This window comes from Corticium candelabrum, chromosome 3, assembly GCF_963422355.1.
Source record: "Corticium candelabrum chromosome 3, ooCorCand1.1, whole genome shotgun sequence".
Lineage (NCBI taxonomy): Eukaryota > Metazoa > Porifera > Homoscleromorpha > Homosclerophorida > Plakinidae > Corticium > Corticium candelabrum.
In genome coordinates this window covers 4,159,483-4,181,496 of record NC_085087.1, presented here as the reverse complement: position 1 = coordinate 4,181,496, position 22,014 = coordinate 4,159,483, and the positions used below count along the sequence as shown (strand labels likewise).

Here is a 22,014-nt window from a genome sequence, read left to right as displayed (position 1 = left end):
GTCCCGCCGTCATGAAGTCAAATGGGGGGAAAAGCTGGTTACGCGAGACTAGCCAGGGACTCCAGACCTATTTTGTTGAACCCCAAAGCAGGGAGGTAGACCTGTTTTGTTCACGTGGAGTTGTTCGCTGCATATTCGCGCAATCGCGTAACAATTTTTTTTTGCAAATGTGCCATAGAGCTATGCGCTGCTTGCAAACTACCGTATCTAGAAGATGAAACGCTCGCGGGAATTATTTTGGCGGTTTGTTAAGAAATTGGCGAAAAATTATATTAGCAAATTTTATTTTGGCGCTTGGACAGCGTTGTTGGATAATTGATTTAATTAAATTAAGTACCATATTACGGGGGAATCCCCACTCACTTGTCAGGTGGCCAAAACAACTCAAGGAGGGGTTCAGTTTGCTGTGTTCGTGGCCATCGCATTTCCCTAACTTACTGGTCTACAACTACAGTATTGATAAAAATCTTATTGACGGAACCGACATGACTCCTCCTTCTTCATCGATATCTTTATGGCCTCATTCTCATGCTTAAAACTACCCACATACGCATCACGTGGCAGCCAATCAAGTCATGATAAAATCTATACATTTTATGCAATAAATTAAATTATTGATTATAATCAGCAAATTAAAATGCTGCGTTAAGGTATAGTAATAAACATCAACATATAGTGACTACATACAACCCTAGCTTGTACCTGATAGAATATAACTTCTAGTAATCTAGAAAAGTGTCACGAAAACGTACAACTGAACATTAGAATCAATATCAACAAATGAATACAGATAATAAAACGCTGCACGTAACACAATGCAATCCTCTATACCACGTTCAAAGATCCATGGAGATACAATGTTTGCTAACCACAGTAATGCAAAATGTAGCCAAGATATTAAAAATGCATAGAACAGCGGACCTATTGACAAGTAAAAGCGCACATGCTCTGTCACAAGCTTACAAAACCATACACATATATGTATATCTATCCTTAATTGTTTAAAAACGTTTTCATCATCCAAGACAAAAAATTACGTAAGCTACATTACAAAGAGCGACTCACTCACAAGAAACTCTAAATATCAAAAGCAGAAACTGCATCATGTCACAAAATAGATTCATATGCTGGATTGTGTTGAAGTTGTTCTGTATTCTCACTCTCCATTGTCGAGTAGAGGCGATTGGCAGTCAGCGTCTCTTGCTGGTGATCAGACCCATGAACAGTCGCTGGATGTTCATCAGGAACTTCGTAGGTGGAAACGATTGGTGCAGATCCAACAGTAGGAACAACACTTGCTGCTCTCGTGATGACTTCGTAATCGTTAGATGGAGGAGGCTTCTCCTTCCTAGAGACAGACAAAACAAGATGTAATAGATTAAATAGAAACAGATACACCAATAAGTTATATATACTTGAATTTTCTTGCGGTAATCGAGTAGGTAAGTACAGCAGTTGCTACAATTGCGCACAAGCACACAGCAATGATAATTCCAGTAACGGTACCAGCTGAGAGATTGCTGCAACTTGAATCACTAGCAGGTGGATGGAATGTAGGACAATATTGGCATATAGTTTGACAAACTTCTGTTGTACTATATACATTAGGCTCGTTGGAAGCTACAAATATGCACTAAACGCCACAAGCACACGCATCAAATTCAATGCAATTTTACTTAATCCGATGGACGCGATTCTTGTGGTAACTGGTGGTGCAGTTGTAACACGGACAGCAGCAACAGAGATGATGCTTTCTTGACGTTCACCTAAAGCTTCAGCACGACAAGTAAAATTTCCTGTTGTTCTTACTGTGATTGATGATTGCCGAGAATAACTTCTATCCGAAAGATCATTACTAACATCAGCATGTCTTTGTGAAATAGATGAGCCATTCCCAGGCATCCATGTTATGCTTGGATAATTCGGGTAAGCTCTTGCAACACAAACAAGCAGCTTTGCACCATCTGTACCAAAATTAGCATCTTGTGTAGTAGATAATATAGAGACACGAGCAATCACTTCTATATGCTTGTTTTCCTGTGTATTGGGAATCGAACAAATGTAACGTCCAACACGATTCACACTAACTGTTGAGTGAAGTACATTAGCACCGTCACTACTAACAGTAAAGTCGTCAGAACTTGCAACAGCTAATCCAGATGAATTTGTCCATTCTACATGTGACTGGTCAGGATATTGTCTTGCACTACAAAATAGACCTACTCTCGTATTAAAGGCAATATTGACTGAAGGACTCGAAGAACTAGTGATAGTAAGAGCAGCTAAAAACACACACACAACAATATTAACACTAACTATGTTTGGTAATCAAACACACTGGTAAGTGACCATACCAACAACAGTAATTACATATTCTCTTGTAATTGCAGCTAATTCGTTGACAACAATGCAGTTATAATGACCACCATCTTGAATGGCAACATTCGAAAGACTTAGCGTCGATGATCCATTAAAGTTAGGCAGAATAGCTCCATTTAGTCTCCACGTGATGTTTGGACGAGGTCGACCAGTGTGATTACAGTCCAACTCCAAATTACCGAATTCATTCACATTTCGATTCAACTGACCAGCAGCAACATCATTTACAAACATCGGTTCGGCTGTAAACAAGAGCATCACAAAATAACCAAACTAACTCAATTCCTTACAAAATTAAATTGCAGTATGTGATCTCATCGTTTACAACAAACATTCTTTCATCTGAGTATCCACACAGATAACATTTATAATCACCAGGTGATGACACGGTCAGAATTGACGTAACACAGTTTGGATTATTTGAAGTCATAATGTCATTAGCTGTTGTTTCTAACTTTTGTTGTCTACTCCATTGTATACGTGAAACACAAGGATATGAACAAGCCATACATGTCAGCGGTCGAGATTTGAAACTAGATGTAAGAACAATTGGCTGAGACATACTCACAGGTGTTGGAGACAAAATATATGGATCTAGTAAAATATTTACAAATTTAGACCAGCAATTCATAACAATCACATTCATGTGTTTACATTGAATTTGCTGAACTCTTTCTTTGTTCTGTCCATCAATTTCAAAAGTATAATTTCCATTTTGTGTTACAGTCACATTGAACTGCACATTGTAAGCATGTGGTGGAGGTTGTATAGTTGCAGGTTTTAATGCTGCAAGTTGATCTCCTGATGCATTGCGCAACAACAATGTGGGTGAGTGAGGAAAGCAGCGTGCAACACCAGACACACCAACAGTCTGATGTTGTGCTGGATTAACAACAGATGAAGGGCAAGAGACAGTATCCAAACACACTGCCCTTGATTCAAGTGAACATGGAACTGTAAACACACACACCATCTAAGTATACACTTTAGCAAGTAAATATCAAATTAACCTTCTACTTTCACATTCACACTGTCATCATCTTGCCCACACGTGTTGTTGACTACACACTGAAATGTTCCATTGTGTCTCACAGCTGCTTTGAATGTTACAGTTTTTATGTTCATCCAATTTCTTTGTTCAATTCCATTCTCAAACCAAAAAATATTCGGAGATGGAAGACCAGTAGTAGAACAAGTCAAATTGAAGTCGTCATTCTCTTGAACAAGACCATTAGCTGGTATCACAGAAAGCTTGGCAGTAGGTGGAACTAGAGTAGAAAAATAATAATCACACCTATGTTATTACACAATCTATTTCATCTCAACCTACCTCCAATGTCAACTCTACACATTTCACTAACTGTTTTGTGTGTATTAGTAGCACTACACTTGTATATCCCAGAATCACTTTGCATCACAAGATTCAATGTGTTTCTAGAAATGTTTGGTGACAAGACAGATGAGTGCGGTCCACTTATCATAACATCAGGGTATGGTAGACCAGATGCTGAGCAGCTTAATATTTGATTCATTCCAGTACACACATAAATTGTACCTCCAGCATTGCAAAACGATTCAACTTTAGTTGCAGCTAGAAAACAAATTTAAACAACCATACAGAATGACTTCAACACTACAGAATAATGTTGTAACCTTCAACTGTTACAGAAACTGACTCATCTATATTTCCCACTGAATTGTTGACTTGACATTGATAAACTCCACCATCAGATAACTTTTGAGTTGTCACATTATGGACAAATGCTTTTGCTTGTTACAGTAGCTAGTGGTGTATTATCTTTGCTCCATGTAATAGTTGGAATAGGATATACATCATCATCAACATTGCAATGTAAAGTAAACCTTTCTCCAACCAATATCGTGCGATTAGAAAACAAAAATGTTTCTGTAAACACAGGAGCAGCTAAAAAGCAAAAAACTTATCAAGCAACTTTCAACAAAAACAAATTCATTACACATTGAAATACTAAAAACAATAAAATGTACAAATTCCAAATAAAGCAAAAAGATTATTGAGAAATTACCTTTTACTTCCAGTCTGGCAATAGCAGTGATATTAGTTGTTGGTGTTGCATGTTGTTGATGCTATGCACTTGTAGTTTCCTGTATCTAGTGCAACTGGATTTGTAATAACCAAAGTACCACTATTTGTTCTTATGATTGACCGGTAGTTGTTGGCAACTGAATACTTTCCATTTCCACAGTCTCCCAAAGCTAATACACCACCATTAGGCAATATAAACTGTAGTTCAATAGTTGATGTAGTCGGGAAGTTGCCATCAGTTTCATGACATCCACAAGTAAATGTTGTGAATGTAGTTAATGAATTTTTGATAAATCCAGTAGATGAAAATGATGGAGCTGGTGCTGTGAAAACCAAGACAGCATCTAGAATAGAAGTTTGCACAGATATCTTTCACATACATATTTCAATGTCATAAATGTTTGTTACAAGCATACAGAAATAAAGCATCTGATCTAAGTATCGACTGCATTTAGTGCAAACAGAAGAATATCATAACACAAACTGTTCATGCCATTTCCAACCCTGCTCCAACTACTACTTGCTACATTCAGAATCATAACAAGCAAACAGTACTTCCAAATCTGGCAGCCAAGAGTTTGTTGCTTAACAAGAAATCAATTACAAGTACCTGAACAGCATTGAACAACAAAGCAGTACAAAACTCCCACTATCAAACAAACTGCATGCATACTCTGCTGATTTAATTGTTTCACTACCATCAATATTTACGTTTTCTAAACATGACCATGCCCATTGCACATCCCAAAAGATGTAGTCATTTCCTAGTAAAAAATTAGTCAAAATTAAAAGTAGCACAGAACTAATTAATGAAGTTAATTAGGAAAAGTCCTATAGAATGTGACTCACAGATACAAATGCAAGTTTACAGTCACTGGTCAGTTCCTCCCATATTTCAGCGTCTGTAATCAATTAATTAAAAAAGGTAGGGACGACGTTATGTGTCACATGCGTAAGGGTGGAGCGAGCATGCATGTTTCAACCCAAATAATTTCTCAATTTTCTCTGACTGCGATAGCAAAATTTTAAGCCAACTCTGGCACCTAAATTAGGTTTTTAAAAATATAGCCAGTATGACCTAGCAAACGTCTGTCACACCATTAATTAATTTGCTTACCTGCTGACAATTGGCAAAGTAGGAGTAGGAATATTAGGTGAACAGACATTGTACCACGCTCACTTGGTTTGACGACGTAACAAACGCAACCGCAGAATTAATCACATACCGGTAAAATCTGTCGCTCTTTCGGATGTGAACGTTATCTTTGATCGCATCCACTCTCCCGTAAGAGGTTGTGCAAGACGTCATTAAGCCACGTGATCCACTGCCGCCGCCATTTTGGGTGTCAAGTTGTCAGTCACGCCTCCGATATTAGCTCGCGTTCCCGTTCTGTTGTCTATTAGAGATTGTCAAGAGCTGCTGTGCTGTTGGGTGTACTAATAGGTAATTCAGTGTTTGGCGATATCACGATATATCGCCTTTTAACGACATTTGAGGTCTCAGTCGATTCACAAGTGCTAAGTATCCGAGGGTTTACGGGATCGTCGCCAAACGGTACCAAGTCTATACATTTCTATACAATAAATTAACTTGTTGATTATAATCAGAAAATTAAAATGCTGCGTTGAGGTATAGTAATAAACATCAACATATAGTGACTACTTAGAACCTTACGTTGTACCTGATAGATACTAGAACGCTACACGTAACACAATGCAATCGTGCAGACCACGTCCAAAGATCCCTGAAGATACAACGTTTGCTAACCACAGTAATGCAAAATATAGCCAAGACAATATGAATGCATAGAACATCGGACCTATTGACAAGTAAAAGAGCACATGCATAGTCACAAGCCTACAAATCCATATACATATATATATATATATATATATATATATATATATATATATATATACATATACATATACACATATATATGTTATTTTACTTTATTTTTAAAAAATTTTTAAATTATAATGAAAGAATCCATGTCATAGCTATACAAAGCTAACTTATCTACTATCAATTTAGCATTGTACCTTCAAAGCTTACATTACAGCTGTTCGTGTAAATTACATAAAGTTCTGCTAAAAGTCAATCCGTTGAACAGAGATGTTTTCTTTGCAATGGATTTCAGAACCCCAGGCTGTGCATTGACCACACTCCATAAGTTTCAACTATTAGAGAATAGAAAATCCCCCTGCAGCTGCAACGTTCTCAAGATCATTCTCACATTTCCCAGCTTCAGCGGCCACACCTGCTTTACTTGCAGCGTTGATAATGTGAGAAGGGCCGAATGAATTCTTGACCGACACATCAAAATAGGCAGGTTTGCCCTGAGAGAAATCAGGTTTATAAACATCACCCGGTCTATCAAAGGACAGAGTCGAGCATCCTTCTTCACGACGTGTATCAGCATTTTCCTTCAAAAGACGGTGGTAGATAACATCACATACAGCATCTTGACGTTTAATTCTCAACGGTCCGCAACCAAGGGCATGGTCGCCATGTTCATGAATGACATGATTACATGTACATCTGTATGACGTGGAGTGACGTGGAAATACAGCTATTCCTAGACGTAATCGCAAGGCAACAACAAACTTCTGAGTGGACATGGCTAGGCCGAAACTGCGGTTAGGAATGGCTCTTAACCAAGCCCCCGAGTGAGGATTTGTCACTGCTTTCATTCGTGCTTGATCACGTAGGCTGAGACAGCTTTCTTCAATATTACATTTCGCGTTGTTGTCCAAGATCTGCTGGATATCATGTTGAGTAGAGACTGGTGTTATACAGTCACTGAAGCCCGGAAGAATACTTGCCAGATGTTGTTGGCATTGAGTTTCACCATTGATGATCAGGTCAACGCTTCTTCCAAGTTGGTGTGATGGTTCATCTTCAAGGATCGATATTGGCATTGAATTGTATAGTAGCTGAAATGACAGCTGACGTGATAAATTGCAGCTTCCAATAAATGCTGCAGAGGAAGCTCTGCTGGCCTCTCGAAGGGCTACACCACCAAGGAGAATGGGAAGGGTTGCTGTAGCCAGGTGCAGGTCTGAAATAGATGAGGCAGTCAGCGTTTCAAAGCTTCGTCGTAAGCCAGCATCAGACCTAAACAACTCATCAAAAATTGAGAGATGGCACCGTTCTGACAATATAATTCATTTTGCATGAACCAAGGCAACTCCTGAGGAGATGTAGTTCCACGTGAGAATCATCCAAACTGACAACTGAATCTGTTGGTGTAGAATCCGTTTGTATACGGAACTAACAAAATAAGTATCTGATCCGTAAACTGGAGAGAAAAGAATATCAACACCATTGGAGACCCGAACAGTGCGTTGAATCTTAGGATCAATTTCGGGGAAATCCTGTTGTCCAGAAGACCAGAATATCTTGCATTTGTTCACATTCGCATTTAGGCCAAAAGATGGTCCTCTAGACAGCAAGATATCCAGGAGATGAGCTATAGCATGACGAGAGCCCACGAAAGCACAATCGCCAAGGTACCATAACTGAACATTGATACCTTCGGAAGTTTCAATGTCATCTAACAGTTCTAGAAGGGCCAGTGAGAAAATCAATGGTCCAAGCGTGTCACCATGCTGTACTCCAGCGGAGGACTTGATCCAGGCATTACCAAACCGGAGAAACCTTCGCAATGGTAGCATCACTGCGACCAATCATAGAGAGAAGGAAAGTCACAGTGCAAGCTTCGCAGGAAGGAAGACAGATGGCATTCATTGAATGCGTTAGACATGTCAATTTTCAGACAACAAAGATTAGGATTGGAACCATGAGTTGTAATATATGACGACAAGGCATGAACAGCTGCGTCCATACCTCCAGGCACCCCGACACCAATCTGGCCATATGGTAGGAATATATCAGGTAATTCTGATTTAGTTGCCCAACAACAAAGATGACTAATAGGACGTCGTAAAACTTCACATACTGCTGTCGGGCGTATCCCACCTTGCTTCTTCACAAGTGTTGTCAACGGAGCCACAGACAGCTAAGAGGCTATTCTACGGTCAGCTCTCCCAGACATGAAAAAGGCTATCAGAACAGTTAGGTTGTTAAAGCTCTTTTCAATCTCAAGGTGTCTTCAGGCTATAGATATAAGTAGGGTAAGGAAAATTTATACCTCATACATAGTAGAAATGTGTTCCTTCTCACCAAAGTCTCGTCAGTCACCTGAACATGACTTCTTTTATTACTTCTCCGCTGTGAAGGATGGTGTGAGTAGACAAACAGTCTGTTGGGATCCTGGCTGTGAGTAAGACAAGTGCTACAGCAAGGCAAACCCCCTTGTTCTGTCAGGTCGGAGTCCAAGGCTGCCATAAATACACTTCTAATGCATCTTTTACCGTTGACCAAACTTTTCAAGTCATCTTTTACACATTTTGCTTTTAGTTCAGATGGTCTGTACAACAGTACAGTAGTAGCAGGTAGCCCATCTCGTCCAGCTCTTCCAAACATCTGTACACAATAGCTACACAATTGTGCAGGCATGGTCACACACCATGGATAAAAAATACCTGGAACATCTGTGGAATAGAGTCAGGTAGCCCATAGAGGATTACCAATCGGATGTCTTTTATGTCGATTCCCTGAAATAGATTGAAACCGCAATTCTATCAGAATAACTGCATGGCATTCACATTTAGATATATCTATGTTGTAAGATACCATGCCAAATCCAATGGTAGCAACAACTACCGAGACCTGTGAATTTTTGAGCTGGCTCTCTGACTGTCTTCTTCTCTCTGTGGTGAGAGAAGAATGGTGTATTTCTGCAAGCCCAGTCTTCGACAACATCTGCCAAATGGCAGTGGCTGATTCCTTTGTTCGAACAAAGATAACCGTCTTTTTGAAGTCATTGCTTTCTTGTCGTAGGTCTTCAATAATAGGCATTAAACTGAACTGGAGTTATCATTGCAAAGAAGACCTTGCATAACTTGTATACTTTTATTTACAAATTTTATTCATACTAACCTCAGTTGTTGCCTTTTTCTTCATGAACAGAAAAAACAAGTTAGATCTGTTTAAGGATCCTCTGATAACTTTGGGATGATCAAGCCCAACTCTCTCAGCTATGACATCAATGGTAGCCTTTGTTGCTGTTGCTGTAAGCACCATCACTGGACATGTTGCAAACTGTCTAAGTCTGTGTAGTTGTGCGAATTGGACTCTGAAAGAGTCACCTCTGTATCACAAGGTTTCATAACTATAGTATGTCTGTGGATATGTGTAGTGCCATAATAAGTACCATTCCTGGACACAATGAGCTTCATCTATGGCAATTAATGAGATTCGTTTTGTCAGCGTTTTCATTTGCCCTAGCCATTCCAAACTTGTTGCACATTCTGGAGACAGGAAAACTGAAAACACATTCAGGTCTGGTATAGTGTCACGGTGTGTGTACAATATTAATAATATTAAATTTATGTATAATTTAATTACTAGTACATGAAACTTTCTAGACTAAAATGTGAGATGTCATGCACCAACCAAAGTGACAGAGCTGTAGGTCGCTTGTCCTAGCGTACTTTAGTTCTCCCGGATGGACAAATGACGCAGCTCTGAGCCCAAGATGCTTCAATTTCTCCATCTACCACTCATGTAAGTAAATAAAGAGCGAACGATGCCAAATATGCCATTCTTACCTGATCATTCATCAGTGCACGCAGCGGACTTATTACCAGGCAACACAAATTACTACCCGCAATGAGTGGAGGTAGCTGGTAACACAGTGACTTCCCAGCGCTGGTCGTCAAGCGAACAACCGTGTCGTTTCCGTGTACCACTGATCGTATAGCTTCCAATCGACCGGGTCGGAACTCACTGAAGCCAAACACGCTCTTCAGCAGAAGCGTAGCTTTCTCGCAAATCCAGTCACTACTTTTCGGCGACGCCATCACACAGTAGAAATATCTACGCTTTTTGCGCGCCTTCTTCTCTAGCCAATAGCAAGCGTACTGTACTTTGCGCTTCATGTATCAAACGCAATGCCATTTAGCTCTTTAAGAGCAATCGAATTAGCTTTATCAAGCTATGAAATCGGATCGGGGTCCCACGTCACTATGACGTTCTCGAAAGCGACCAGGCTCTTCTCGCGCTGGAGCAATTCCGGTAAAAGCTCCTCCTCCTCATGTGATTCACGTGCGGTTAGCTCAGCGACTGCGCGGAAGAGCCTGGTTTGCGAGGCTACAGCTTCTCTAGGCGTCTTGTTGTTTGTGCCGCTTCTCTAGCCAGACGTCGCCTACTGTGCACTGTACCGTATTTACACAGCTATCAGTCTAACTGCAATTCTAAAAGAGGTGACACCAGAGCCAAAACAAAACATCAATGTGGGAAAACATGCACGTGCACATGTAGATTAGCTAGGTCTGTTCGCTCTGACTTTGGATACCGTAAAACAAAATGAATAGAGACGCACTAGCGTACTTACAGGTCAGCCGAGCCGCTTCGTCCGACAGACAGACGCTGTCATGGACAATGCACGTTCTCCTTCGGAAATTCCCGTCAAACGCCAAATTTCTGTTGAAGACGACACTAGTGATCTTTGCAACAACACCACGGCCGCTCAGCCACGCGCACCGACAAATTCAAGCTGTCAGACTGCAGAAAAACTATGCAGAAACACTGTGGAACAAGCACAATGTTACAAGTCAGGTACAGCCACACACCCTCGCTCCTGGTTGTTGTTGGGAAAACATACACGTACAAATGTATGTGCTAAACCACTTAAAGCAAAGGACTAAACACCATGTACAGTACGGACGCGCGATGGCCGAATTCTCGTTAGCAGCTACCAAAGAAAGAGAGGTGGAGCCTCATGATGACATCACGTTCGTCTATTGGTCAGTAATGACACCACTTCTCGTCTATTGGTCGGAATAGCTTCATTTGCATCTGTGCTAACCAACTATATATACGGTCGGTCGCCGGGTCGTTGGGTCGTCGAACGACTACTATACCTGAGGCCCGGAAATCCTGGCCTCCGGTAACAAGTCGAGTTGTGCCGTTTCTATCAAAATTAGCATCTTGTGTAGTAGTCTAGGAGCCGATCTAGATATCTGCGTCAGAAACAACTTGTTTTGACTCCTCAGTGGACGTCATTTTCTTTGTAGATTGGCTTTTTCTATAAGTAGACAATCCAAAAATCGATGTTTGCGGTCGCAAGCAAAGTTGTTTTTTGTAAACACGGTCGGGACACCGAGCTCTCGCGCATACGCATAGCATATCAGACAAAGAGCAGAGAAATCAATATCTCTATAGTTTTGCAACGGTATCGTATTGTGTAAATTTGTTTGATTGACACTTGCTTTGTATTAAATTTTTACTAGTGACAAGAATATTCAAAAATCGAATGTGAGGAGACGACATAACAATTCAATTTTATCTTTCTCTTTTGTACGTCCTGTACACACCAGCCGTTGACGCACTATAAGCTTACGTTGTTTCGCATCTTAGAAGTTCATGTAATGTAATACGTTCATTGCTGTTGTCAGTTCGAGATCGATCAGTGTCTAGCATTTGCTTTCTGCGTAGAGCCAAATTAATTTAGTTGTACTGTTTACCTTGTATTCGATCTAGTATGTATGTATTATTGTCTTTAAAATACAGTACTAGTGAACACAACTGTCATTGAATCAATTTGTGTACCGAGCACTGCGTCGAAACAGTTCTATCTCGAGTACGTCTAGATCAGCTGCTAGCGCCACAATTTTGTGGTAATGGAAATTGATTTGAGTGGTCAAGCAGAAGAAAAAAACAATGGTTCGTGTAGTCAGTCAACTTCAGAGGAATTATATGCAGTTTCGGCAAGTTTTAGTTAATCTTCAAGCAGCAAATTTAGAGTACCATTATCAAGCGGGAAAACTCTGCATTAGTGGTGCAGTTTTTTAAGCTTACGTTGCATGCATTTGCTAATGTTCTCAGATTAACACACCGCGTACGTTGCACGGCAGTACTGCTCCTGTTCAGGCTGACCGTCAATATTTCTTTGCAAGAATGTTATTTATTTCTAAAGTCGTGAAATGGATTTGCAATACGTACTGTCATTTTCTTTGGGTTCTTTACCATGCATCGTCTAGCTTCTCTCCAAGGAACTTTGGCTAAGTCAACCAAATCTAAGCTACTGCCTCTTCTCAAAACATTAGTAAGTCCAATTAAAACTTTTACAACTGCTATCATTGCAACAGCAACTATTGTGGATCGCATGGCTTTGCAGTCACCAGAACCTGCATTTCAAGATGTTGTAGATGTAGTGCTTCACAACAATTAAAGACTCACCCTGCGGCTGGTCATATATATATATATATATATATATATATATATATATATATACACACACACACACACACACACACACACACACACACACACACACACACACACACACATATCATCTCGTATTGATTTTGCTGTAGACACCTATCCATCATTTTCAACAAAGGCATTCGAGATGGCTGCTCGCTCAACAGCTGGAACAGTACATGTCAAGATTTCAATGTTAACAGTCTTGTCATAAGCAATGGAAATTTTTTTAGACGAAAACAAGTTAGGGCTTGTCGAGTTTTTGGTACAGATGTAGAGCAGCAGTAGGTACGCAGAGCGGCTTCTTGATGTGAAGCTATTCGTTTGTCACCGACAACTCTGCATGCAGCCTTCTTACATGAAGATGCTTACGCAGTTATTCTTTCTTCCGTACCAGCTCTTACTTCAGATTATGAGAAGGCCGACAGTCGCATTTTTTACATGCCAAGCATCAAATGCTGTCTTTGCCTGTATTGTTATATCCTCTCCTGACACCGACGTAGCAGTGATAGAAATCCATCATGCCTATGCCATCAATGCATCATTGCTATGGCTCACTGGCACAAAGCTACGTTCAGTTAGTCTCACGGACAGGACATTGCTGCCAATCTAAGCGAAGACATGTCTGCTGCACTTCCTGCATGGCCTACACGCATTTTGTGAATGCGACACCACGTCGAGTGCCTTTGCTAGACAAGGTGAGACAAAGGTCTTTAGCTTAGCTTCTCAAAACAACTGTTTACGTAATTAAGCTTGGCGATGACCAGATTAGGATCCATTTTGGCTCCGAGTAAAGAGTTGAATGGTTTGCCAACTTCTACCAGTGTCAACGAAGCTCTGTACAAGATATGTCGCATGAATGTTTTCGAAGAGCAGCAGATGCTACTGACTCAAGGTGCGCTTCGGCAGCATGTATACTGTGGGCTAACCATCAAATTTTTGTATAAAAGCATACTTTGGGTTCTATGCAGAATATGCCTAGTCCGCACGGTCACGGATCGGATGTATTGTTGAAACTGCTGAAAACGGTTCTTACATATATGTGACAGTATGAATGTGAACTGTGGGATTTGGGAATGAGATGTAGCAAACGTTTACTACATCAACCGTGGAGAAGAGGGTATCGTAGAGGGCTAGGGATCTCAAAAATCCTTGCAGGAAACTCTTGGAGAACCTATCATGGAAGCTCCAAATCTATTGCGTGTTAGCCAGTTCTCTTTCTTATGGAGAGCAGTTTATTCAAATAATGAATTAGTCAGCGGGTTTATTCTGAATACTCAAGGTAATCTGTGGCGATCAATGGACAATGAGACAAGGACAAGAATCATGGTGTTGTCCTACATAGACTTCAAGAGCTGGATTAATCTATAATTTGTTCTGTATATTCTTCTAAGTTTATTCTTCTATAACTATCTATTTTTGCTTTTTAGTGTATATATCTTGCCTGGCCTAGAGCACTGTACTTGTGGTGGTATGAAACAAAATATATTATGTCGTGCTCAACCAGACCAGTCTAGTTTGTAAAGTCTATTATAAGTACCGGAAGCAAACCCTGCTTCAGAAGTACTTAGACCATCACGGCTGTCTAGAAAGAAGACATAACTTTAAGAAGGATCCGAGTAGATCCCAGAAGCACTGTTTTTTGTACGAGCTGCAAGTTGTGATGGCCAGAAATAATGTCCAGCCATCGTGAAATACCTGCGTGCGCTGTACCCAAAGCTCCCAAGACGACAACCACCAGTGTTCGACAATGCCCCATGCGGCTTATCTCCACTCGCAAGTCGCTGTACTTCGCCAACTTCTTAGCATGTTTCTTGCCAATGTTGCTATCAGCAGGACAGCTGATATCAATAAGAAAAGTGTTTGTCTTCCTATTTCTGAGACAAATGTCTGGACGATTGGCTTTGATCTTCCTGGCAGTGGACATGGTGTTGTCCCACATCAGTAATGTCATTCGTCTCCACAAGCCTATTAGAATGATGCCGGTACCATCTGCTCTCCAGTGGATCTCCGAATTAGCGAAAAACATCCCAGTGAATGATAGAGACCACCTGATTGTGTCGATGAGTGTAGTCCATCGGTGCCAAAGCACTATACAGCCTGCCACAATTGTGGTCTCCTGTTTCCAGGCCTACACTGCACATGCGGCAAGTAGGACTGGCATCGCAATGTAGAATCCTGCACTCATAGTACCGAGTCCAAAGAGCTTGGTCTTGAGCAGCAACAACCAGTCCTCAGTTGCAGCAAGAAGATTCGCTGCCTTTATCCATGCGTAGGTCTCTTTCATGTGCACATGCGGTTGCTCAGTGAGACGGCGATTCTGCCCGTGCGTAGGCTTCCGGCTCCAGGACAGCACACGAAGAGAACTGCAACACGTACGGTAATGTCTCGCATCTGTCTCAGGCGCTTGCTTGAAGCCACCTTCAACCTAGATGGATGTATTCCTGTGTAAGCTCTGCGACTTGTCGTCCGAAGCAAGACTCCTTCGCAGTTGTGCAGTAAAACGACAAGCCATGCGCTTGATCGAGTGTGAAGATTTTCCAAAGTCACACTCCCGTATCATCTGCATGAAAGGATCAGAACTGTCAGCAAGGTAACAGTTCAGCCTCACAATACAAGATTGATATGTCGACTCAATCTGTTGCAACCCCTACCCCTCACTGCAAGGAGCGTACAGTCGATCAACGTCTGCAGAAGCATGGTGGACACCGTGGATAGAGAGGAGCCTCCTGGTCCGTCGATCGAGCCGCTAAAAGGTCCGTGCACCCCAATGAATGACGTCAAAACCGTAAGTGAGAAACGGTAGTGCAAACCCATTGATGGCTAAAATCTTGTTGCGACCATACAACTCAGTTCGGAGAACCACTCAGCGAAAGTACTCACAACGAAGTCCCTCCCGCATCATGCTGTGCTGAATACCGTTACTCTCATCTATACCCATGTACTTGTAGACTTGACCCGGTTCCAGACAGTTGATGGTGTCGGTTTTTCCTACCGTCACTCCAGAGTTGTGTCCAGATAGTCTGCCGTTGACAAAGTGTGCAACAGGTCATTTTTCCAGACCAAACTTTATCTGGATGTCATAAGAGAAGGTACGAACCGTGTGCAACAACCCGTCCAAATGATCAGAGTTTCTGCCATACATCTTCAGATTATCCATGTAAAGTAGATGACTGATGAGCTGACGTTGGGCAGTCTCACCATGTCCAGTTGTCATCCAGTAGCCGTAACCGGTTCTGTTTAACTCCTTACTCAAATGATTGAGACGCATTCAGAAGAGAAGTGGAGAAAATGAGTTACATTGGAAAATACCCTTCCTGATCTGCATAAGCCTTGTCTTGATTGTACTGGTCCCGCAAGAAGACACCATCGATGTCCTCCAACTCTTCATCACACATGACAAGAACTTGCACAAGACTGGACTGATCTTATGCATCTGAAGGCATTGGGACAACCAATTGCGTGGCACGATGTAACAGGCTTTCTGGTAATCCACCCAAGCCATGCTCAAGCTCTTGTGCCTGGTCTTACAGTCTTCGGTAAGAAGCTTGTTGATCAACAGCTGATCCTTTGCACCAATATATCCCTGTCGACAATCTTTCTGCTCCACAAGCCAAGCACTATGTGTCGCTATGCTCCTCTATAATGAGCAAGTGGGGTCTTTACTCCCATCAGGCCGCTCATCAACCCGGCAGGTGCACCTAGGTGTGCTCAGCAGGGTTCATGTTTCTGTGTAGTCAACACGACGATCAATGACTAGCCAATTCGATATAGATTGCAGGCATTACGGTTACCGCGAACATCGGTAGAGGACGCCTGGTGGATATCAATGACCACCACGAAAGCACTGACCGTTATCGTCAACGGACCGTTCGCCAGACCACAGAAACTCTCCAACGACTGAAACAAGCCATAGTCTCATGGATAAGGCTAGATAAACATGAGAGAGAAAGACAGACAAGTTTCATAATTTTGGAGAGGTAGCTATTGTCGCTAACCACTAAGCCACAGCGGTGACCTTTATTATTATTATCATTATTGTTATTATTATATCCGCTGGATGACACAGCTTCCTGCCCCGAAAGCATTGTTGAAGCTTGTAAGCTGGAACTGAAATGTTGGATGTAACCCGCAGCAACGTTTGTGCGTTCACGTGCTGTACCAATGCATGTGGTTGCAGAAATTGCAAGAATCCCAATCCAGTACTATTGAAAGAAGAAACTACAAAATCAGACATTCAGGCTGATGATAACGATAACAAAAATGTAGTGATAGTGAATAGATAAGGAATCAAGTGTATAATTGTACTAGCGAGTTATTTACTAACTAAACTCTAATTAGTAGATCAAGTTATTTATAGAAGCAAACTGGTCCAATAATATTTTAGACGGGCTAAATTACTTTCCGCAATGCAAAAAATATTTACATAGTATTGTACTGGTAAAAATGCTTACTTTGATTCATCGATACCTATTGCTGTGAAGTGTAACTCCAAGGCTGTAGCAATGAGCAGTTTCAGATAAAACAAAAAGTTGCTGCTTTTTAGAAACTATTTCAAGCATAAATGCCATTCTAACTTTGTTGGTGCTAGTTTTTTTTATTGCAAGACTCGATTCTGTAGAGATTCTACGCCTTTGAGAAACGCTCGTCCGGCAGAGGTCTGACAGAGCCGTATGGCCTCGACTTCACGTGCACCTCGCTCGTACTATATATATAAATTCTACCGTTACTTTGTTGCATGTTTTCCAAAGTGAAAACGATTAAGAAATACTTTCTGTTGGTTTGTATAATGTTCCGGTGCCAAGAAACCCTGGTCCACAAAGGATCGGAACAAAACGACAGCTTCTGAGACTTGGCTCAAACACTATTGTACTTAGATCGTTGTAACGTTTGTAAAATTCCAATTACAAAAATTTTATATTTTAAAATTTAGTAAGGATTTTATATTTAGTTAAAATCGATTTGCTTGTGCTAAATAGCGTGTCGGTCGACAACTAGAAGTAAAAGCAAAATTAGTAACGATAGTGTACGTCACGGACGAGAAGTCTAGAATAACCAAAAAAGGAAAATAAAATGTCATAATGACGTCATCACACGCTGTGAAAATTATTTTGAAGACATCTACGTGTATAGAAATTAGTTTAGTTTTAGACTGTGGCCATGGTAGTAATTCTTCGAAGGTTGGCTAGTTGGAAACTAATTAGTAATAAGTTTTGTGACGTCCATGATATCTAATTTAGTGGTGGGAAAGGCGACATCTTGTGACGTTTTGACGGTAAAACTACCTACAAGAAATTAAGTTAGTGACAAGTAGTCTATATGAGCTAGACCAAACTTTGTGCGATTGCCAGCGTCAATTATACGGGAATTAATCAGTTTACCACGTGGCTAAAAACTTGGAGTCGAACACTGACTCGCTGTTCGAGGTTATTCTCTAGTTGTACTTATCATCGGAAAGCTGAAGTGTTTCCAGTTTGTAAGTATTGGGCTATGGTCTTGCTACCGCTAGTAGCAACACTTGCTTCACTACTTTGCCGACCGTCGTGTAAGTCGACCTCTTTACAATTATCTGAATGCGTACACGTCGTAAAGTTATAGGCTGAAAACAGAATTTACTCAAACGTAGCTGATTAATTGTCTTTTTAATTAAAAGACAATTATTCAACTACGTTTGAAAAAGACAATTGATCAACTACGTATGAGTAAATTCGGTTTTCAGCCTATCACTTGACGTACATGTACCCATTGAATGATACTGAAATGAATCACTGGCCAGCAAAGCTACTATTATTATGTGTCGTTATGCCTCTGCATGATGGGCAAGTAGGGTCTTTGCCCCAATCTGGGCGCTCATCAACCCGGCAGGAGAGCCCATCACGGTACATGTTTCTGTGTAGTTCACACGGCGATCAATGACTAGCCAATTCGATATAGATTGCAGGCATTACGGTGACTGCGAACATCGGTACAGCACGCCTAGTGGATATCAATGACCACCACGAAAGCACTGAACGTCATCGTCAACGGACCGTTCGCCAGACCATAGAAACTCCTCAACGACTGAAAGGAGTCATAGTCTCATGAATAAAGCTAGATAAACATGAGAGAGAAAGACAGGCAAGTTCATAATTTACTGTCGTCACTGGGGTTAGAACCCCCAAACCATGGAGCGGTAGCCATTGTTGCTAACCACTAAGCCACGGCGGTGACATTATTATTATTATGTGTCGTGCTCAACCAGATCAGTCTAGTTTGTAAAGTCTATTACAAGTATTGGAAGCAAACCCTGCTTCAGAAGTACTTAGACTATCACGGCTGTCTAGAAAGAAGACACGACTTTACGAAGGATCCGAGTAGATCCCAGAAGCACTGTTTTCTGTAAGTACTGCAGGTTGTGATGACCTGGAATAATGTCCAGCCATCGTGCAATACCTGCGTGCACTGTGCCCAAAGCTCCCAAGACGACCGGAACCACCAGTGTTCGACAATGCCCCATGCGGCTTATCTCCACTCGCAAGTCGCTGTACTTCGCCAACTTCTCAGCATGTTTCTTGCCAATGTTGCCATCATCAGGCCAGCTGATATCAATAAGTAGACAAGTGTTTGTCTTCCTATTTCTGAGACAGATGTCTGGACGATTGGCTTTGATCTTCCTGGCAGTGGAGATGGTGGTATCCCACATCATAGTAATGTCATCCGTCTCCACAAGCCTATCAGGATGATGCCGGTACCATCTGCTCTCCACATTATTATTATTATTATTATTGCGTCATCACACACAGCTAACCTGGCCTAAAGTACATGAGGTAGCCAGAAAAATTATAATTGTTATAGCAAGCTTGTAAAAAATAGGAAAATTATAAACGCGGAGATTGAAAAAGAAACAGTGCTACTATTCTTAACATTTTGAAAGGTGAGTGAAGAATTGAGTTACTTGATGTAAATAGGTAAGTTAGTGAAGACATCGTATTGGCAAAGATGTACAAGTTTTGTTATTGCATTAATTTGCAGATGTAATAATGATTATATTGTTATAAGTTTCAATATTAAACAGTTGAGTCATCATATTCATAATTTTAGTTGTATGATATTTTTTGTTTAGATGTTGCATTGATATTCAGTGCAACTCCAGCATTTACACCTTCTAGCTTTACATGGCAACGAAATGGAAACAGTCAGCCTAACGTTAATCAATCGCCCAAGCTAAATCTAGCAAATGTTGATATTCAAGATGGTGGACATTATGTGTGTACTGTTGTCAATGGACTTGGTGCAATCACAAGAGAATATGTAATTGCTGTTGTCGGTAAGGTTACTCAATCAAGTGTTTTATGATGCTTAGGATAAAGTACAGTAGAGCACCACTTATCCAGATTCCATTTACCAAACGTGCCTGTAGCTAAATGGCTTATGCGTACCACTTATAGTCATCATGTGAACATAAAAAAGCTCTTACTAAATCAAGATCACAACATCAAAGCAATATACAGTACAATAAGAATGAGAGAATTCGTGCATAAAGAGCTGATAATGGAGACAACTTTTCTGAATACTTTGCATGATGATTGCGGATATGTCTGTGTTACACTGTAGTTATTGCACTTTCTATGAGTTATCTCAACAAATTAATCACATATTTAAACAACCGAAGTTTCCTCTAGGTTCAATTTGTTTGGATAAGTGGCGCGCTTTAATTATGTTGATGTTGTACTTGTTTGTAGCTGCTCCTACTATCACTAGCTCTTCCGCTTCTCCAGTCAACTTGCCTTATAATATGAGTGTAAATCTATTATGTTATGTAAGACAATATCCTGGCAAGCCACATGTACAGTGGACAAATTCATCTGGATCAGCTATTGCACATTCTGACGACTTTACTGTTAGTAAGGACGGTGCTAATGTACTTTGCTCAACAATTAGTGTGAATCGCGTTGGACGTTTCTTCTATTCGATTCCTAATACACAAGAAAGAAAGCAGATAGAAGTGATTGCTTGTGTCTCTATATTATCTACTACACAAGACGCTAATTTTGGTAGAGATGGTACAAAGTTACTTGTTTGTGAGGCAAGAGCTTACCCGAATTATCCAAGCATAACATAGATGGCAGGAATTGGCTCTTCTGTTTCACAAAGACATGCTGATGTTAGTAATGATCTTTCGGATGGCAGTTATTCTCAGCAATCATCAATCACAGTAAGAACAACAGGAAATTTTACTTTTCGTGCAAAAGCTTCAGGTGAACGTCAAGAGAGGATCATCTCTGTTGCACCAGGTACTTTATATACTTTTAAATTAAGCAAAGTTGAATGTTTGCAGATTGAACCTTTAGCTATTGCTATCCGTGTTACAAGTACACCACAATCAACTACAAAAATTACGTCAATGGCACTTTGTAAATTTTCATTGATTGCTGTGCATGTACTTATCAATGTGGCTTAATAATATTAATTTGTACTTGCAGCTTCTAAAGTGCCCTCCATCAATACAGAAATTTGTCTAACTATGTGCAATGTTTCTACCTTTCATTCTTCTGGCAGCGATTCTTGTCCTGTCACTCTCTCAGCTGCTACTGTTACTGGAATTATCATTGCGGTGTGCTTGTGCTCAAATGTAGCAACTGCTGTACTTACCTACTTAGTTGCCACAAAGAAATTTAGGTAATAGGTTTTTCATATTGTATGTTGGTAAAAAATTATATTTGTTTCGTTTACTTATATTAGGAAAGAGAAACGTCCTCCGTCTAACGATTACGTAGTCATCACGAGAGCAACAACGTCCGTTCCTGCTGTTGGATCTGCACCAATCGTTTCTACTTACGAATTCCTGACGAACGTGCAGTGTCTGCTCATGAGGCCGATCACCAAGGCGAGACTCTTACTGCCAATCGTCTTTACTCTACAATTGAGAGTGAGAATACCGAACAGCTACAACGCAATCCAGCATGTGAATCTGTTTTGTGACGACAAGTTTGTTTTTTACATTTAAACTGTATAAGACACGGATACGCTTGTGGCGCTGCACGTGTCATTTCTTCGGTCCAGAGTAGCAATGCATTTACAAGCGACGCTGATTTTTAGTACCGCGAAAATGAATGCTTTAGACAGCACAAAAATAGACTTCATTGATTTCTTCTGCGTTTTTCATTCATCTGTTTTTCTTTCATAAATACGATATATAAGGATAGTATTGTACACTAAGCAATATAACGATGGAATAAACGAGCTCTCTAGTCAAGCG

General features: G+C 40.7%; 3 protein-coding genes across 3 annotated transcripts; all 3 read right to left on the bottom strand.

Moving 5' to 3' along the window:
• Nucleotides 1-832: 832 nt before the first annotated feature.
• On the bottom strand, nucleotides 833-3,352 carry LOC134177635 (hemicentin-2-like). Its single transcript, XM_062644410.1, has 5 exons — nucleotides 3,034-3,352; nucleotides 2,755-2,973; nucleotides 2,355-2,621; nucleotides 1,416-2,282; nucleotides 833-1,348 (listed from the first exon to the last, which is right to left on the bottom strand). The coding sequence occupies exons 1-4, from the start codon at nucleotides 3,350-3,352 to the stop codon at nucleotides 1,621-1,623; spliced, it is 1,467 nt and encodes a 488-aa protein (XP_062500394.1). The 3' UTR covers nucleotides 833-1,348; nucleotides 1,416-1,620.
• LOC134177395 (intercellular adhesion molecule 5-like) lies at nucleotides 2,704-4,119 on the bottom strand. Its single transcript, XM_062644173.1, has 4 exons — nucleotides 4,033-4,119; nucleotides 3,710-3,970; nucleotides 3,034-3,647; nucleotides 2,704-2,973 (listed from the first exon to the last, which is right to left on the bottom strand). Exons 2-3 carry the CDS (start codon nucleotides 3,909-3,911, stop codon nucleotides 3,385-3,387), a joined length of 465 nt encoding a protein of 154 aa, XP_062500157.1. The 5' UTR covers nucleotides 3,912-3,970; nucleotides 4,033-4,119; the 3' UTR covers nucleotides 2,704-2,973; nucleotides 3,034-3,384.
• A 4,436-nt stretch (nucleotides 4,120-8,555) lies between these two features.
• Nucleotides 8,556-10,372, bottom strand: LOC134177634 (uncharacterized). The gene is made up of 4 exons (XM_062644409.1): nucleotides 10,121-10,372; nucleotides 10,004-10,065; nucleotides 9,450-9,645; nucleotides 8,556-9,377 (listed from the first exon to the last, which is right to left on the bottom strand). Exons 1-4 carry the CDS (start codon nucleotides 10,370-10,372, stop codon nucleotides 9,015-9,017), a joined length of 873 nt encoding a protein of 290 aa, XP_062500393.1. The 3' UTR covers nucleotides 8,556-9,014.
• Between the last annotated feature and the right edge of the window lie 11,642 nt (nucleotides 10,373-22,014).

Bases quoted from the DNA above. Each gene is read 5' to 3' on its own strand.
- LOC134177395 (XM_062644173.1), bottom strand. From the start codon at position 3,911: ATGAATCAAATATTAAGCTGCTCAGCATCTGGTCTACCATACCCTGAT. The intron at 3,648-3,709 runs GTAGGTTGAGAT...TTTCTACTCTAG, and splicing joins GTGTAGAGTTGACATTGGAG to TTCCACCTACTGCCAAGCTT.
- LOC134177635 (XM_062644410.1), bottom strand. From the start codon at position 3,352: ATGGTGTGTGTGTTTACAGTTCCATGTTCACTTGAATCAAGGGCAGTG. The intron at 2,622-2,754 runs GTGATTATAAAT...TCTTGTTTACAG, and splicing joins TCTGACCGTGTCATCACCTG to CCGAACCGATGTTTGTAAAT. The intron at 2,283-2,354 runs GTATGGTCACTT...GTGTGTTTTTAG, and splicing joins ATATGTAATTACTGTTGTTG to CTGCTCTTACTATCACTAGT.
- LOC134177634 (XM_062644409.1), bottom strand. From the start codon at position 10,372: ATGGCGTCGCCGAAAAGTAGTGACTGGATTTGCGAGAAAGCTACGCTT. The intron at 10,066-10,120 runs GTAAGAATGGCA...CATGAGTGGTAG, and splicing joins GTGCACTGATGAATGATCAG to ATGGAGAAATTGAAGCATCT. The intron at 9,378-9,449 runs GTTAGTATGAAT...TGATAACTCCAG, and splicing joins AGAAAAAGGCAACAACTGAG to TTCAGTTTAATGCCTATTAT.